Genomic DNA, 19,464 nt, shown 5'->3' on the forward strand with positions numbered 1-19,464 from the left:
CACACCTCCTCCCTCACCTCTATCCAAGGCCCTAAAGGAGCCTTCCACATCCATCAAAGTTTTATCTGCACATCCACTAATATCATTTATTGTATCCGTTGCTCCCGATGCGGTCTCCTCTTGGGGAGACTGGGCGCCTCCTAGCAGAGCGCTTGAGGGAACATCTCCGAGACACCCGCACCAATCAACCACACCACCCCGTGGCCCAACATTTCAACTCCCCCTTCCACTCTGCAGAGGACATGGAGGTCCTGGGCCTCCTTCATCACCGCTCCCTCACCACTGCTCCCTCACCACCAGGCGCCTGGAGGAAGAACGCCTCATCTTCCGCCTCAGAACACTTCAACCCCAGGGCATCAATGTGGACTTCAACATCTTCCTCATTTCCCCTTCCCCCACCTCATCCTAGTTTCAAACTTCCAGCTCTGCACTGTCCCCTTGACTTGTCCTGACTTGTCCGGCCTGCCTAGCTCCTTTTCCATCTATCCACTCCACCCTCTCCTCCCTGACCTATCACCTTCATCTCCTCCCCCACTCACCCATTGTACTCTATGCTACTCTCTCCCCACCCCCACCCTCCCCTAGCTTATCTCTCCACGCTTCAGGCTCTCTGCCTTTATTCCTGATGAAGGGCTTTTGCCCAAAACGTTGATTTCGCTGCTCGTTGGATGCTGCCTGAATTGCTGTGCTCTTCCAGCACCACTGATCCAGAATTTAACCCCTCAAGCCTACTCCATTAGTTCATAAGACCATTGCTGATTTGATATGGACTTCACACTACTTTCTTGTCTGTCCCTGTAACTCTTCACTACCCTTCCAATGAAACTTTTGTCTAATTTGGCCTTGAAAACACTCAATAACCCAGTCCCCACCCTCTGCTTACTGTGGGGCAGAGAATTCCAAAGGCTAACTCTCTGAGAGAAGGAATTGTTTCATCCCTGTTTCAAATAAGAGACCCCTTCTGTAGAAATTGGATCCCTTGGCATTTAGGGCTTGTTTTTGGAGATATATTATCATCCCTTGCTTAGGAAATTGGTATTTCTTCATTAGCCTGACTTTGACCTTCTTCCTTTGCTTCTAATAGCTATCTGAGAGATTCAGGTTTCCATTTTATAGGAAAATATCTATGATGCCAGAACTGCAATGCACACTCAGTACTCAGCAGATTAAATTTAATGAAAAATATTCATGAGGTTAATGGAAGCAGATTTAACACATACTCGTGTACAGCCAGATGAGCAAAGTCATAGGTTGAATTAGATTCATACTGAGCATGTCATCACTCTGGATGATTCTCTTTTTTTTATGCCACTGTGGAAATGTCACTGTACTGTGTAAATCACTTCAAGTCCAAAGAAGCTGATCTCAGCAGAATATTAAAAGTATCAACTATTCAGAGATGTGAGGTTTTTTTTGAGAGACTAATATGAACTATAAAGGATGAAATCCGTTATTGCTGCAAATCCATTCAACCTCTGGGTACCACACATTTAGTTCCATCTAAGCAGGAAGCTGCTCTGAATGTGTGCGCATTATGTAAAGAGACTTACTTTTGTAGATAGTGTCCTATGATGTTTGAAGTAATTTCTGTTGCTTACTCTTGAAAAGCAAATAGGCAGAATGGCAGTGTGGCTCACAATGGTGGAACTCCATCCATGGACGGAAAATATTTGATCTGCCCCTTGGCAATGGGGAAAATTTCGCTCTGTGTGGTGCAATTAAATTTTAAACTTCTTCTACCTATATTGCACAGAAGAAATCTTTTCTCCTGGTTTGGTTGAATTACTGATTTTGGGTATAAATGAAATACAAAACAGTGATAGCAGGAAACTTAATTCCACTGCAATTCATGAGAATTAGACTGAAGATTGAAAACAAGGTGCAACTATGGAGATTGACCTGCTGAATATCTGGCATTGAATTTTCATTCAGAGTCACAGGTCTCAGTGGAAGCTTGATCACACTTCAACAATGAACTAACTGGGTAGATACAGTTAAAGAGCAGAAGTGGATCTTCTTCTTCTTAGGTAGCCCCTCAGGATCAAGGATGACTTTATCCACTCCAGCATGGTGGGTCCTGAGGTGACTGAATAGCCCAACACTGGATCAGCAAATCATGTCACTGGTGTTTGCTGAAGTGGCTGTGTAGAATTCAAGGGGTTTTGCACACTCCCAGTGTTCACGTTTGGCATCCATCTGAGCCTGGCAGATACGGTTGGCACCTCCAATGAATACTTTTTTTGGGCAGTCTTGGGCTAGGGATTCCTGTGAGTCAGTGGGGATATTGCACTTTTTCAGGCAGCACTTGACAACTTTATTGACGTGTATCCTCTGTCCTCCTGGCATTCTCCTCCTGCAGCGTGAGGTTTCACTCTTAAACAAGGGGATGATGAGAGGTTTAGCTTCCTTCTTCATTGTGCACATGGACCTCGAAGGCAGCCAGTAATAGAATGGCATTGCAGAGAGGAATATCAATATCATCACCGGAGGTAGTAGACAGCCAGAGAGGTTGGCATGAAGTCCACAATGATCCTCTGTACCCAGCAACCATCTATGGGAAATAGGTATCAATCAGGATCTGTCTGCCTGGTATTTACCAAAGGCAACACTTGAATAATAATGAAATAATTGGTCATGTAAAGCCTGAATTTGAGGATGGGAAATTGTGGCTTTTGAAGATATTTTGAATAAAATTGATAAAAAGACAGCTGATAATGTAGTATCTTGGTAATTTTCAATGGTGGGGCAGGGTCAATAGACTGAATGACCTACTTCTGATCCTATGTTCCTATGTTTCTGATACAGCTAAGCCATCATGAAGAGAGCTTCCTCCATTTATGATTCGGAGATGCCGGTGTTGTACAAAGTTGAAAATCACACAACACCAGGTTATAGTCCAACAGGTTTAATTGGAAGCACACTAGCTTTCGGAGCGACGCTCCATCATCAATCACCTGATGAAGGAGCGTCGCTCCGAATGTTAGTGTGCTTCCAATTAAACCTGTTGGACTATAACCTGGTGTTGTGATTTTTAACTTCCTCCATTTAAATATCCTCAAATGACTGATTTCTGTTTTGGATGTGCAACCTCTAAGCCTCAGATCCAGGATGCGACTCCTTAGCATCCTGTTGCCAAAGCACCCTGCACCCTGAGGTTTCTCAGTGGCCTGCAAATGGATTTCGAAGGTGCCATAATGGTTTTGAGGGGTTGAAAAGTATAAGGTGTCAATTCCATGGATGATGGATGCAAATGGCTGGTGCCCATGGGTAACATGCTAAATGGTGAAGGATCACATTATCAACCATGATCCCATTGAAAAGCAGAATACACGAGCGGCTAAATGACCAATTTTTCCTCCCGTGTTCCACAATATGCTCACATCAATATCCTTAATCACTAAGACTGTTTTCTTCCGCTACTGCATTTTTGCCATAAGATCATTAGACACTTGAGTATAAGTAGGCCCTTCAGCCCTATTAAGTTTGCTCCATCATTCAGTGAGATTGTGGCTGATCTGATCATTCTCAACTCCACCTTACCTCCGAAAGTCTATAACCATTGATTCCCTTATTGCCATAAGACCATTAGACTCTTGAGTATAAGTAGGCCCTTCAGCCCTATTGAATTTGCTCCATCATTCAATGAGATTATGGCTGATCTGATCATTCTCAGCTCTACCTTACCTCCTTAAGTCTATAACCATTGATTCCCTTATTAATTAAAAATCTAGCTAAGCCTTGAGTAACTTTAGCATCCCAGCCTTGACAGCCCTCTGTGGAAGAAAACCCCAAAGATTCACAACCTCTTGGAGAAGAATTCCCTTCTCATCTCTGTCTTAGAGGTGCAACCCCTTACTCTGAGATTATGCCTCAGATCCTGGATTCTCCCATTCGACGATACAACACTTAAAGCCTGCTAAGAATCCAATATGTTTCAGTATGGTCTCCTCTCATTTTTCTGAATCCAATGAATACAGGCCCAATCTACCCAATCTCTCAAGAAAATCCCATCCATACCTAGAACCAACCTCTAGACTCCTCTCTGGACTGTCTCCAATGTTGGTATATCATTCCTTGGATATGGGGACCAAAACTATTCAGTTTTTCCGCTGTGGTTTGAGTATTTCCTTATGTAATTTGGTCCTTGTGATGGTAGAATGAAATAGATTTTCTGTGATGATGGCTGAAATAGACACATTTGCAGGGCCGGTGAACATTGACTCTTCAGCCTGGTTCATGTGATATTCTAAATATCTAGCAATTCTCACATCACAGAGTGAAGTAAAGCAGATTCCATATGGAGGCAAAACACTTCTCACCAACATTAAATGTGGAACAGAAATTCACTACCAAGGTTTGAATTGACTGTGGAGTGAAAGGAGAAGAAACACTTCCATTTATGTATTAATTTTCATAACCATTTAAAATCTCAAAGTACTTTATGGTCAATTAAATATTTCTACAGTTTAGTCATTATTGTAATGCTAGCAACAAAGAAACCATATCACAGATGGAAAACTCCCACAAACAGCAATGTGATCACGAGCATATCATTTATTTTCTTTGGTAAATTTTCATGAAATTATCTTCTCCAGGGAGAGTCACTTAAGCAGTTCTCTTGTCAGTCCATGACCATAGATAGTGATTTACTCTGTAAGTGCAGCTTCAATGCGATTTTTTTCTTGTCTGTAACTAACATAGCCTAACTCAACCTTAACTATCCAAGGTGGCACATGGCCAAAAATACGTTTAATTATTAATTGATGACTCTTACCTTGCTTCTTAGGATAATGAATATATTATTTATTTTCATCATCTGTACTACAGGAAAGCAGTGAAGGCAACTTTGGTTCTGTTACCCCTTCTTGGCATCACTTACATGTTGTTCTTCGTCAACCCAGGCGAAGATGACATCTCTCAAATTGTTTTCATCTACTTTAATTCATTTCTGCAATCCTTTCAGGTGAGTAATCTGGCGAGATGAACTGACGGTTTATTAACGATGTGCCGAATGCAATATGATAGGCGAATGTTTTCCTTGAGTATTTTGTGATTGAAATGTTTTGTAAGGGGTTACTGATACAATTTTCTGTCGAACTGACCCAGACCTTTTGTTTTTTAACAGGGTTTCTTTGTCTCTGTGTTCTACTGTTTCCTGAATGGTGAGGTACGTTAGACATAATTTCTTCGAAAATATTCTGATAGCACTGGAGGCCATAAATAACTTTAAAGCAGCTTTTCATTTTGACATTTTAAAATCTGTTGAAGACAGAGAGCTTAACATATTTGCAATAAATAAGCTAAAGCCTACAGCAATATGGAAGAAGGAATGTCACTCCAATATATTTTGCATTTGCCCACTCACAATAGTAGCCCAAGAGCACACATACAGCATGTCTAACTAGTTCACAATATGGTCCTAACTGATCTAGTCTCTCTTCGTATGTTAGTCCTGCCATCCCAGGAATCAGTCGTGTAAACCTTCGTTGTACTCCATCCATAGACAGAAAATCCTTCCTCAGATCAGGACTTCAAGACTACACTAATGTGTTGTCTCACCAAGACTCAGTACAATTGTAAGAAGATATCACTGCTCTTGTACTTGAATCCTGTCACTATGAAGACCAACATACCATTTGCCTTCTTCACCACTTACTAAACCTGAATGTAGTGATTTCAGTATCTGGTGTACAAGGATACCCAGGTCTCGTTGCACGTCCCCACTTTCCAAATCTGTCACTATTCAATAATAATCTATCTTCTTGTTTTTTTTCAGCAAAATGGACAACCTCACATTAATCCCACAATATACTTCATCTGCCCACTCATACACTTGCCCACTCAATCAACTTATCCAAATCCCACTGAAGCATTTTTGCATTCTCCTCACACTTCACCCACACACCCAGTTTTGAGCTGCCTGCAATCTTGCAGGTATTAGATTTGGTTCCCTCATCTAAATGTGATAACTGGGCTCATCTAAATGTGATAACTGGGGTGGGTCCAAGTACTGATCCCTGCGGTACTCCACTCGTCACTGGCAGGCACTCAGAAAAAGATCTGTCCTATTCTTTGTTTCCCATCTGTCAACCAGTTTTCTCTCAATGTAAATACTTGCTATCCGATGAGCTGCAATTTACAAGCTAATCTCATTTCTGAGACTTCATCAAAAATCATCTGAAAGTCCAAATAAATCATATTCATTGGCTCCCCCAATCAAATCTACTATTTGTATCCTCAAAAGATTCCAGTGGATTTCTCAAACATGAGTTCCTATTTGTAAATTCATGCTGATTCTGTGAGATCCTATTACTCAGTTTTCCAAGTACTCAGTTATTAAATCTTTTAGAATGGACTGTAGTATTTTCTCCATTACCAATGTCAGGCTAACTTGTATTATTACTTGTTTTCTCTTTACCTCCATTTTTTAAGTAGTGGGATTACATTAGCTACCTTCCAATTCATAGGAACTATTCTAGAGACTGTAGAACCTTACACCAATGCTTCCACTATTTCTAGAGCCACTTCCTTAATTATTCTGGGATCTACACATTCTGGCCCTGGGGATTTATCTGCTTTTAATCCTATCAATTTCCCCAACACCATTTCCCTACTAATATTGATTTCCTTCAGTTCCTCTCTCTCAATAGACCTTGTGTTACAACATTTTTGGAATGTTGAGTCTGTCTTCATTTGGTGAAAACCGAAAAAACAAGTGTATGATTTAATTGATTTGGAAATGCCGGTGTTGGACTGGGGTGTACAAAGTTAAAAATCACACAACACCAGGTTACAGTCCAACAGGTTTAATTGGAAGCACTAGCTTTCAGAGTGCTGCTCCTTCATCAGGTGGTTGTGGAGTCCTGATGAAGGAGCAGCGCTCTGAAAGCTAGTGCTTCCAATTAAACCTGTTGGACTATAAACTGGTGTTGTGTGATTTTTAACAATGATTAAATTAATCTGCCATCTTTTCATCCCTCATCTTTACTATTAGAGACCTATATTTGCCTTCACTAATCAAAGTCTTCATATACCTTTAGAAACTTTTATAAACAGTATTTATGTTCATCTCAGGCTCCCAACAGAACTCAACCAATCCAACTAGACTTAATTATGCTGTTCCGAATATACACAACAGTCCCAATAAGCAAACTCCCTTTAAAAACCAGTATAAATGGAACACATGCTTACAGTTTAAAGTTGAAGGGCAGAAAAAAGAGAGAGTTTCCACACAGCTCCCTTTTGAACTTCCAACCAGATCAGATTGAACTAAGACTGCTCAACTCAGCTAGAGAGCTGACCACTCTCATTTCATTATACAAGTTACTTCCAAAACAAGACAACTTTGGCGTGAAGTCTCATATAAACAAAAGGCCTTTCAAAATCCCTTTCATCTCTGTACCAAACCAGACTGATCAGAGCCCAGCCTGGTTTATTGCCCCTCTGAGAAAAATCAAGGGCAGAGTCTCCTTGAGCCAAGGAACAGCTTTTAGAAAGAAAAGGGGCTAGCTTTGTGACATCTCCCCCCTTTAAAAAAGTGAACCATCAACATCAAAAGATGACTTCATTTTAACCCTTCAAAACTCGGTTAGTAGTCAAAACACACATATACACTATACTAACTATAAACATGCACAACCCCATGCAAATTCAGGCCACAGTACACCCATCCCAAACGCCTCCATATCTCATTCAAGTCTCAGTACCGCATCGGCAATCACATTTTTGCAACCTGCCACCCCTTTGCTGAACAAGACTCGTCAATCTCAGATTTAAAAACCTTCAAATACTCTGCTTCCACTGCCTTTTAAATGAGAGAGAGCCAAAGATTCATGTGAGAAAAATATTCTCCTTATCTCTGTCTTAAATGAGCAATGATGTGGAGGTGCCAGTGTTGGACTGGGGCGGACAATGTTAAAAATCATACAACACCAGGCTATAGTCCAACAGGTTTATTTGAAAGTACAAGCTTTCGGAATACTGCTCCTTCATCAGGTAGAGCAGCGCTCCTAAAGCTTGTACTTCCAAATAAATCTGTTGGACTATAACCTGGTGTTGTGTGATTGGGACTCTACTCATTGGAGTTCAGAAGAATGAGAGATGATCTCATTGAAACATATGGGATACTTAAGAGGCTTGTCAGAGCAAATGCTGAGAGGATGTTTCCCCTCATGTAAGAGTCCAAGATCAGAGGGTATATGTCTCAGAATACTGAGACTGAGATAAAAAGGAATTTCTTCTCTCAAAGGGTTGTGGAACTTTTTGCCACAGAGAGCTGTGGGGCCAGAGTCCTTGTGTATACTTAAGGCTGAGATAGAATGATTCTTGGTCAGTAGGGTAATCAATGGTTATGGGAAAGGGTAGGAAAGTAGAATAAGGAATGTCGGATCAACCATGATCCTATTACATGATAGGGCAGGCTTACGGGGTCAAATGGACTACTCTATTCTGTTTCTGTAAACAGTACATTCTCACTTCTGAGCAATGAGCAGTCATCTGGCTTCCCTTTTGATGATTTCCTCTGCTCTTTTGTGAGTTGTCCACACTTGAGATAGATATGTTGCCAATATAACATTAAATCGGTTGGGAATAGTGACATATATAGGGTAAAATTAGATGAAATGGAACGACCTCGTCTTCAAAGTAGAAAAGCCATCTAATCCAGATGAAGTGTTAAAGCTAAATACTGCAGATAGTAGAAATCTGAAATAAAAACAGAAAATAATGTAGAAACTATCAAGTTTGTAGCATTTGTGCTGAGTGATGGAAGTTTAAAAATAAGGAAGTCATGTTACAACTGTACAGGAAGTTGTGGAGACCACACTTGGAATTTTGTGACAATTTTGTTTCCTGTATTTAAGAAAATATATACTGGCAGTGAAGACAGATCAAAAGGATTCACTAGGCTGATTTACTAGGCTGAAGGAGTTAACTTGATCAAAAAACTCTAACCAGGTAGGGTATTGGTTCCTTATAGAGTCATAGAGATGTACAGCACCGAAACAGACCTTTTGGTCCAACCTGTCCATACCAACCAGATATTCCAACCCAATCTAGTCCCACCTGCCAGCACTCAATCCATATCCCTCAAAACCCTTCCTATTCATATACCCATCCAGATGTCTTTTAAATATTGCAATTGTATTAGCCTCCACCACTTCCTCTGGCAGCTCATTCCATACATGTACCACCATCTGCGTAAAAACGTTGCCCTCAGGCACCCTTGATATCTTTCCCCTCTCATCATCTTAAACCTATGCCCTCTAGTTCTGAACTCGCCCACCTCAGGGAAGACACTTTGTCTATTTATCCTATTCATGCCCCTCATGATTTTATAAACCTCTATAAGGTCACCCCTCAGCGTCCGATGCTCCAGGGAAAGCAGCCCCAGCGTATTCAACCTCCCACTATAGCACAAACCCTCCAATCCTGGCAACAGCTCATGTTTAGGATACTCAGCAGACTTGGCACTGAAATATTGGCATGGGAGCAAGATGGTTTATTGAAATGATAAGCAACCAGAAGGTTGCTGTCATTCTTACAGAGAGAGCAGATTTGTTCTGCAAAATGGTTATCTTGTTAGTGTGTGGTTTCACCAATGTAAGGGTTCCCACATTATAAGCAGTGAATACAGTGGACAAGCTTCAAAGAAATACAAGGAAACTTCTGCTTTACCAGGTGTGTTTAGGACTTGGACAGGGAATAAAAGCTGGAAATGGTGTTGAAAGCAAACTCAATATCAAGTTTCAAACAGAATTTGATCAATACTTAAAAGAAATTAAGTTACAGCATAAGACTAGAAGGCTAGTAGAAGACTAGAAGGTGGGCAAGTTGTTGGAGGGAATCCTGAGGGACATGATTTACACGTATTTAGAAAGGCACGGACTGATTAGAGATAGCATGGCTTTGTGCATGAAAAATCATGTCTCACGAACTTGATTAAGTTTTTTGAAGAAGTAACAAAGAGGATTGATGGGCGCAGAGTGGTGGACATGATCTATATGGATTTCAATAAGGCGTTCGATAAGGTACCTCATGGGAGACTGGTTAGCAAGATTTGAACTCATGGAATACAGGGAGTACTAAACATTTGGATAAGAACTGACTTGAAGGTAGAAGACAGAGGGAGGTGGTGAGTGTTGCTTTTCAGACTGGAGGCCTGTGACCAGTGGTGTGCCACAAGGATCAGTGCTGAGTCCACTGCTTTGCGTCATTTATATAAATGATTTGGATGTGAACATACGAAGTATAGTTAATAAGTTTGCAGATGACACCAAGATTGGAGGTGTAGTTGACAACGAAGAAGGTTATCTCAGATTACAACAGGATCTTGACCAGATGGGCCAATGGGATGAAAAATGGCGGGTGGAGTTTAATTTAGATAAATGCAAGGTGCTGCATTTTGGGAAAGCAAATCTTAGCAGAACTTATCCACTTAGTGGTAAGGTCCAAGGGAGTGTTGCTGATCAAAGATACCTTGGAGTGCAGGTTCGTAATTCCTTGAAAGTACAGTGACAGGTAGATAGGGTGGTAGAGAAGGTGTTTGGTATGCTTTCCTTTATTGGTCAGAGCATTGAGTATAGGAGTTGGGAGGTCATGTTGCGGCTGTACAGGACATTGGTTAGGCCACTTTTGGAATATTGCGTGCAGTTCTAGTCTCCACAATATTGGAAGGATGTTATGAAACTTGAAAGGGTTCAGAAAAGATTTACAAGGATGTTGCCAGAGTTGGAAGGTTTGAGCTATACAGAGAGGCTGAATAGGCTGAGGCAGTTTTCCCTGGAGGGTCAGAGGATGAGAGATGACTTTATAAAGGTTTATAAAATCATGAGAGACATGGATACAATAAATAGACAAGATCATTTTGCTGGGATGGGGAAGTCTAGAACTAGAGGACATAGTTTCAGGGTGAGAGGGGAAAGATGTAAAAGGGGCCTAAGGGGCAACTTTTTCATGCAGAGGGTGGTGCACGTCTGGAATGAGCTGCCAGAGGAAGTGGTTGAGGCTGGTACAATTACAGCATTTAAAAGGCATTTGGATGGGTATATGAATAGGAAGGGTTTAGAGGGATATGGGCCAAGTACTGTAAAATGGGACTAGATTAGGTTAGAATATCTGGTCGGCATGGACGAGTTGGACCAAAGGGTATGTTTCCGTGCTGTATATCTCTATCACTCTATGACTCTACGAGTGGGACTAGTTCAGTCAATGTGACAAAGGTTTGACAGGCACAATGCACTGAATGACCAATGTATATTTGTATTATTTAGCGAGTTTTGAGAAGATTTGTAGCTCAGGTTGAGGTTCTGGATGTCGGTTTGCTCACTGAGCTGGAAGGTTCATTTTCAGACGTTGCGTCACTATACTAGGTAACATCATCAGTGAACCTCCGGATGAAGCACTGGTGGCATGGCCCGCTTCCTATTTACGTGTTCAGGTTTCGTTGGGTTGGTGATGTCATTTCCTGTGGTGATGTCATTTACTGATGCCCACATCATGGTAGCCCACAAACCCACCAACACACTAAAACAGCAGCTAATGAACTTGAAAGACTTTATATAGACAACAAGCAAAGCTAATGTCATTTACAAAATACTGTGCAAGAACTGTAACAAACACTACATTGGACAAACAGGCAGAAAACTAGCCAGCAGGATACATGAATACCAGCTAGCCACAAAAACACATGAACCTCTCTCACTAGTATCCTTACATACAGATGAGGAAGGACACCACTTCAACTGGGACAACACATCCATCCTAGGACAAGCCAAACAGGGACATGCATGAGAATTCCTAGAGGCATACCATTCCAACCAGAACTCCATCAACAAACACATTGACTTGGATCCCATTTACCACCCCCAGAGAAAAACAGAAGGACATGACATCATCAGAGGAAATGATGTCACCACAGGAAATGGCATCACCAACCCAAGGAAACCTAAACACATAAAGTGCTTCAACTGGAGGCCCACTGATGATGTTGAAAAATGTGTTGCTGGAAAAGCGCAGCAGGTCAGGCAGCATCCAAGGAGCAGGAGAATCGACATTTCGGGCATAAGCCCTTCATCAGGAAGACCTGAAGAAGGGCTTATGCCCGAAACGTCGACTCTCCTGCTCCTTGGATGCTGCCTGACCTGCTGCACTTTTCCAGCAACACATTTTTCAGCTCTGATCTCCAGCATCTGCAGTCCTCACTTTCACCTCACTGATGATGTTACCTGGTATGGTGACGAAACGTCTAAAAACAAACCTTCCAGCTCAGTGAGCAAACCTATATCCAGTTCTAACCACTACATTGTGCAAACATCCATGACATCATTTCACATATCTTTTCAACACAATTGTATTAATCCATAATGTACAACCAATAAGACCACAGAATTTATAGCAGAAGTAGACCATTTAGCCCATCAACTCTGCTCTGCTATTCAATGATATCATTCTCAACTCTACTTTGCCAGAATTTCCTCCTAATACTTGGATTTCTTTGATGATAAAACATCTGACTACCTCAGCCTTGAATATACTCAATGACCTAGTCTCTAAAGCCTTTGCTGTAACAAATTCCACAGATTCACTACCCAGTGAGAGAAGAAACTCCTCTTAAGCTCTGTCTCCTAACTCTGAAATTATGTCCTGGGTTCTAAACTCTCCAACAAAGGAAACAACTTTTCTTCATCTAAAATATCCACATCTAAAATCTATGCTCAGTCTTCCAAACTCCAAAGAGTACAGTCATATATGTCAACCTCTCTTCATAAAACACTTCCTCCATATCTGGAATCAACTTATTGAACTTTCTCTGGGCTGCCTCTGATGCCAGTATATCTTTCCTTAGATTAGAAGTCAAAAGTGTTCACAGTATTCTTGCTGTAGTCTGTATAGCTTTAGTAAAACCTTCCTACTTTTATAATGTATTCTGTTTGAAATAAAGGCCAGCATTCATTTGCCTTCCCTCTTATCCACTGAGCTTAAATTTTAGCTTTTTTATGATTAGATTCCCTACAGTGTGGAAACAGGCCCTTTGGCCCAACATGTCCATGCCAACCCTCCGAAGAGCAACCCACCCCACTCTGACTAATGCACCTAACACTATGGGCAATTTAACATGGCCAGTTCTCCTGACCTGCACATCTTTGTACTTGGGAAGAAACCCACACAGACACAGGGAGAATGTGCAAACTCCACACAAGACAGTCACCCGAGGTTGGGATTGAACCTGGGACCCTGGTACTGTGAGGGAGCAGTGCGAACCACCGAGCCACCCTTTAGGTGATTCATGGATGAGGATTTTCAAATCCCTCTGTTCTGTAGTTTTCTGCAGTTTTTCTCCATTTAAATAATTTCTAGCTCCTCTAAGCGTGTTACAAAAGTGCATAACCTCACATTCCCAATGTTTTATTCCATCTGCTGAGGTTTTTTTTCTATTTGATTAACCTCTGCAGACCCTTTGTGTCATCCTCATTATCACTATTGTTAGGGAGCCTAAAGATTATTGCTAGCAGTGTTTTGTTCTTTTTATTCTTACCTCCACCCATATGAATTGTACAGCTTCCAGTCCTAGACCATGCCTTGCCTTCATGCTTATCCTGTCCACACTAACAATGTCATCCCACTCCCTTTTCCCTCCTGCCTGTCCTTTTGAAAAGTCAAACACCTCTGAACATTTAGTTCCCAGCGTTGATCTCCTTGTAACCACATGCCTATAATGACTATAAGATCATGCCCTAAATTTATGCTGTTAATTTATTTTCTCTGAATACAATGTGCATCTAAGGAAAGTGCCATTAATTCTATCTTTTAACCAATTTTTACCCTTTGATCCTGTTTACTGTTATTTTTCTATTTTGTACACATTGTCCCTTCTTGTCCCATTTTAGGTGTCATCCAAATAGCTATGCTGTAATGTTGCTAAATGCCTTTACTTTTTAAGCCTATTTTTCCCCTCTCTCAAACTCTCCTCCCTCTGATTAGTTTACAGCCATGTCTACAGCCCTAGATATTCAATTCACCGGGACTTTGGTATCCAGTATATTCCCCATGGTATGATTACCTTCAAGCCAACATTGGTTTAATTAAGATTGCAGGACAACATGCCCAGCAGAGCACCAGGTATATGTAAAAATGAGGCGCCAACCTGGTGAAACTACAATGCAAGATTAGCATTGACAAGCATTTGATCATATTCACTCCACAATTCAAGCAGCGAGCAATATATAGGCTAAGCCTTTTGACACGCAAACAACCAGATCATGGTTCTTCATCCTGTCACATCTAGTGGTGGACAGTTTAAAAACCAAGGAGACTTGATGAATAATCTCAATCCCAGTGGTGGGGCAACCTAGCACATAACTGGAGAAACACTGGTTATATGACTTCCGTGTGCCTCCCAATTCCACATAGTGCTATCCCCGCCAAAACCCTCTGCCTTTGATCCCTTTAATTAAATACTGCTAGTTTAATGCGACAAAAGAGCCACTAATTTCTCATCACCCCCATCCACGCCACAAATTGTCTGTCAAAAGTTAACATGCATGAACAGCTCTCTGAGAATATTTTAATGGAAGTCTGATTGTCAAAATTGGTAAGGCCTCCAAAGTAATTTATAAACCAAATAGTGGACATATTCCACCTGGTGAATGTGTCACGTAACCATCAACTTCCACGTTTGTATTGACTGCGCCAAACCCATTCACTCAACATGAAAGAGGTCATACTGAAACAAGTTGGCGGTAGCAGTGATGCAAAACCACACAGAAAAGAATTGGAAGTGGAAAAGGATGTACTGTACAAATTACATTTTGCAATTTACTTTTCCAACTGTTACATTTTGCAGATGCTAAAAACCATGCAGACTGTGGATCACGTATGTTGATCTATTCACCCAAATATCTGATATTTAGTCCTGAGTACTAAATTGTAACAGTTCCTCAAAACATTTGACTGCTGGAATGTTCAGAGGTGCCCAATACATGAATGAAATTATCTATTGTTTTCAGGTACGTTCTGCTGCAAGGAAGAGATTGCATCGATGGCAAGACAATCATACCCTTCGAGTTCGGGTTGCCCGGGCTATGTCAATACCAACCTCACCCACAAGAATCAGTTTTCACAGCATAAAACAGACAACTGGTGTCTGACTCCAGGAGACTGAGCATTCGTTTCTTTGAATCTTTCACAATGTTTTCCTTCAATATTGAAGTAATTTGTTTATGGATTGCTGTGCACATTTGAAACAAACAATGGTGAACAGGAGAAGCCGAAGATGAAAGGCCCATCACAACAAAATGAAACTGTACTCTCGGAGTGGATCAAGCTTTAATTTTCCTTCAAACAGCCAGCATCAAAATGGAAAAGTAGGAAGTGTGAGTCTGCATTAATCTCGATCATGTGGGGAACTGAGATGCTATTTGCAGCTCACTTAACTTTTGTCTGCAGTCAAAGCTTGGCATGGGGGAATGTCACAACTTCAAGGCAAGAATAAAAGTTGTTTCAGAGCTTTATTCCATGGCTTTCATCTTCTATCCCCAATCTCTTGTACAAATACCTAATTTCCTTCTGGAAAACTGCTTTGAATTGTCATATGGGAATCTGTAAAATAAGAAGTCAGAAGATAACAAATGTTGACTTCCAATACCGCCAAGAAGACCTTTCAAGGTTCAAAACATCAGCCTAACTTGAAAGAAGTTTTGATGGAATGAAGGTCTGTTCCAAGCCCCACACCTTACAACCAATTCTATCTGTGCTGCCTATCGGTGTAGTAAACCTCATATGTAGAAAGGACACCTAATTTGTCAAATGTATCCAGCAGTGACACACACAACAGAACTCTGTCTGATATCTATGGAGCTAAAACAATTTTAAGTTAAATCACTGGTCCAGAATCAGTGTAAATTGAAAATGAATGGATCATTAGGTTCTGTGAATCAAGAAAGAAGTCACTGTGTATTATTCCACAGTGCTAACTAGAACATATCTCACTCAAACAATAGAAACGAAGGCAGACAATTTCTAACCTATTTAATGAGTTTTATTTTGCTGAATAGTGAAATACTATAGACCATGGTTGTTTAATAATCAGTTGACCCAACAGATCGAATATTTGGAATTGACCTGTTGATATTTCTGTATGTCTCAAAACACAAGATTATGAGATCTTCAGCCCTGGAACATTCATTTTGTTGAAATGGAGATGGTCATCTGAATTGATCCATAATCAGCATACTTAATATTGAAGCCTAGCCAGGATTATCAAACTTTGATTACCAGCAACGTGGAAGATAAATGAAGAGACCACATCAAGGGGATTACCTCCTTGTGGCAGCTAACTAGATACAGAAAAATAAAAGCATCACTCAGCCGTACAGCCATTCCCCACTGAAGAGATTCTTATCAAGACAATTTACATCTTGCCTAAATGTTTTGCTATGTGAGCTGTTGTTTCTTGTTTGCAGTTAGCATCATTTCCTTTTGGGGTGAAGTGTCTAAGGCAGCACTGAAGTGTTAAAAGTGTCTTGTTTCATATATATTGTGAACAATCATAACAATATTCACATCAAAACAATCAGGATATTTTGGCAGCATTCTCATATTTATAGCTAATTTTCATGAAGCGCAGGTGAATGTTGGAAGAGTTAACGCTGAGTGCACTTTGATCGTGATTAAAGATTAACATGCTTCATCACACTTTAACCCATTACATATTCAGTGATCCTCATGGAAATTGGAGCTAATTTAAATAGCTGAGTGCAACTTTTTAAATTGCAAACAATCTTACCCTACATCCAGATTGTGTTTTAGTTTAAGTTTGTCACACTATTTCCAATTCTAACTTTATTTCATAGGATTTATATTGACTGCTTTTAATCAGCCTTCCCTTTCTCTACCAGTCTACCGGCAAATTAAAAAGCTAAGGTTTGGATTTCCTTTTCTTTACTTTTAATTGTTTTCTCATTATTATCTGACCAATATTAATCCTATAATCAACCCAGCAGAAACAAGTCAGTCATTTGTCGGATCTTGCAATGTACAAAGAGATTTGTCTGCGCAAAGGGTCCACAGTTCAGTAGTAAGTTATTGCACCTGAAATGTTTTGGCATGCCCTGAAAATGTGTCAAAGAGCTGTAGAAATGTAAGTTCCTGGTTTTTTTCAATGTGTGGCACAATTAGCCTTCACCTTGGTTTCTCAAGTAAAGAAAGGCCAAATCTGTTCAGCTAACCAAATGCCTGAGGAAGACAGAATGTCAATAATTCATATCTGGTGGGGTTTGAGGTGGTGGATATTTGTGTGGTGGGGGAGAGGAGAGTTCGAAAGGACAGTTTCTGAAAATGTTTGTCTTGCCCATTGTTTCCAGAAATAGGGAAAGGTCAATGTTCTGCACAATGGACCTTGAACAGTCACGTCTTTTATCCACACATGCTGGAAAAACTCTGCAGTTAATGGAGTGCTGTAGAAACACAATGAATGTTTAGAAAGAAAGATTTCTTCTTAACTACCTACAGTCTTGAATCTATTACATAGAATTTAAAGCACAAAAATAGACCATTTAACCTAACTAGTGCAGATGCTGTTTGTTCAAGCCTCCTTCCATCCTTTGTCAATCATTTCTATCAGTATAATCCACCGTTCCCTCTCTCAGACCTTTCTCTAGCCTTTCATTCACATCAACCTCTCTCAGTGGTAGCAAGTTTAGATTAGATTGCTTACAGTGTGGAAACAGGCCCTTCGGCCCAACAAGTCCACACCAACCCTCCGAAGAGCAACCCACTCAGACCCATTCTCCTACATTTACCCCTTCACCTAACATTACGGGTAATTTATCATGGCCAATTCACCTAACCTGCACATCTTTGGACTGTGGGAGGAAACCGGAGCACCCAGTGGAAACCCACACAGACACAGGGAGAATGTGCAAACTCCACACAGACAGTTGCCCAAGGCGGGAATTGAACCCGGGTCTCTGGCACTGTGAGGCAGCAGTGCTAACTGCTGAGCCATTTGTTTGTATCTACGTTATTCTGATAGCTCCTGATTTTGATATTTTCTCAGAGCATTGGAGTCATAACCTTATGGATGAAATATAAGCCATGAAATATATTTGTAACAGATTATAATGATTTTACTGAAATGTCCATACAACTTAATGCAGTCTTGCTGAATTTTTAAGAAGTTATAGTCTGCATGTTACAGATAAAAGCCACAAGTGACCCTTGGACATGAAATTTGAACCCAAAACACATGAAGCACAGTCCTATTTGTGTTAATATTTTATAATTGGCAACTTGTCCTTTTTGAACTTCATGGGAACTAGAAGGCTGTTCTTCACACTGAAAAAAGAGCTGGATGAATTCAAATCATCAAACTCTTTTAGCAGCATAGGATTTTATTTGGTAAGGATAACAAGGAATAAGGAGCAAAGGTGAATATATTAAGTTGAAGTATAGACAAACCATGATCTATTAGAAAGACATAATTGCTTTGGGGGGAGGGGTCTCTCGGTACAACAAGAACATTTATTTATGCAGCTATAATAATATGCCCATGGTGCCCACAGGCGTATTACATAGAAACAAAATCTGACGTCACATATGGAGGTATTTGAGCAGATAACCAGAACTTTGGTCTGATGGGAACATCTAAAATAGGTCAAGAAAGTTTCAGAGGCAGTATTCTTTAAATTGAACAAATCCAGTGCGTTGGGCCTATGCAACTGAAGCCATGACCACCAATGCTCGACCAATTAAAATTGGAGATGATCAAGAGTCCAGAATTAGAGAAGAGTTGATATCTCAAAGGGTTGTGCAGACAGAGCAGATTACAAAGATGGAGTGGTCAAAGTTATGGGTGTTTTAAAATTGGACCATTACTTAATCAAGAGCACTAATGTCTATGGGACTTGGTGGAAGTTTTGACTTTAGAATGAGTACAAGTTTACAGGTAGTGACAACAAAGTCGCCAATGAAGGTTTCAACAACAGACAAGCTGAGGCAGGAACAGAATGGTGGCATGGATATGTGATCCAGAGGCTAACATCTCAGTCAACTGTCACACTAAGGGTGTGAACAGACTGTTTCAGTCTCAAATAATGGCCACAGAAAGGAAGATGTCAATCACTAGGTAACTGAGTTTGAAGTGGGGACCAAAGACAATGACCTGGATTTTATGGACTTCCTGCCAATGGTAGGGGGCTATATAAAGTATGATAGGGTGCTAGCCCACTGCCTTCCAACTTACCTTTAACCAATTTTTTAATAGTAACAATGGGTGGGTAAGGCACCTGCTAGCTTCTCCATTCTTAGACTCATTGAGGGCCTTAACTGTACATTTAAGAGGCAAATAAGAGACTACGTCGGCATCTGCCACCATAACATATTTTTCAGTGGAAGGCAAATAAGAGTGGGCAGGTCACTTTTACACCAACTCTAGTTGCAGGCATTGGAGGCACCCTGTCAAGATGG

At 40.7% G+C, this 19,464-nt stretch overlaps 1 protein-coding gene across 4 annotated transcripts in view; it reads left to right on the forward strand.

Moving 5' to 3' along the window:
- The window catches only part of LOC122548922 (corticotropin-releasing factor receptor 2-like), a 203,284-nt gene extending 185,519 nt beyond the window's left edge, over positions 1-17,765 (forward strand). For 3 of the 4 annotated variants that reach the window (XM_043687902.1, XM_043687903.1, XM_043687904.1), the window contains 3 exons: positions 4,828-4,963; positions 5,126-5,167; positions 15,006-17,765. In XM_043687902.1, the coding sequence (XP_043543837.1) occupies positions 4,828-4,963; positions 5,126-5,167; positions 15,006-15,146 (319 nt within the window). In that variant the 3' untranslated portion in view covers positions 15,147-17,765. Of the gene's footprint in view, positions 1-4,827; positions 4,964-5,125; positions 5,168-13,980; positions 14,744-15,005 lie in introns of those variants that run through there. The other variant, XM_043687905.1, reaches the window with a different exon arrangement.
- Positions 17,766-19,464: the final 1,699 nt, after the last annotated feature.

The sequence above is a fragment of the Chiloscyllium plagiosum genome, chromosome 4 (genome assembly GCF_004010195.1).
Source record: "Chiloscyllium plagiosum isolate BGI_BamShark_2017 chromosome 4, ASM401019v2, whole genome shotgun sequence".
NCBI classification, from domain to species: domain Eukaryota; kingdom Metazoa; phylum Chordata; class Chondrichthyes; order Orectolobiformes; family Hemiscylliidae; genus Chiloscyllium; species Chiloscyllium plagiosum.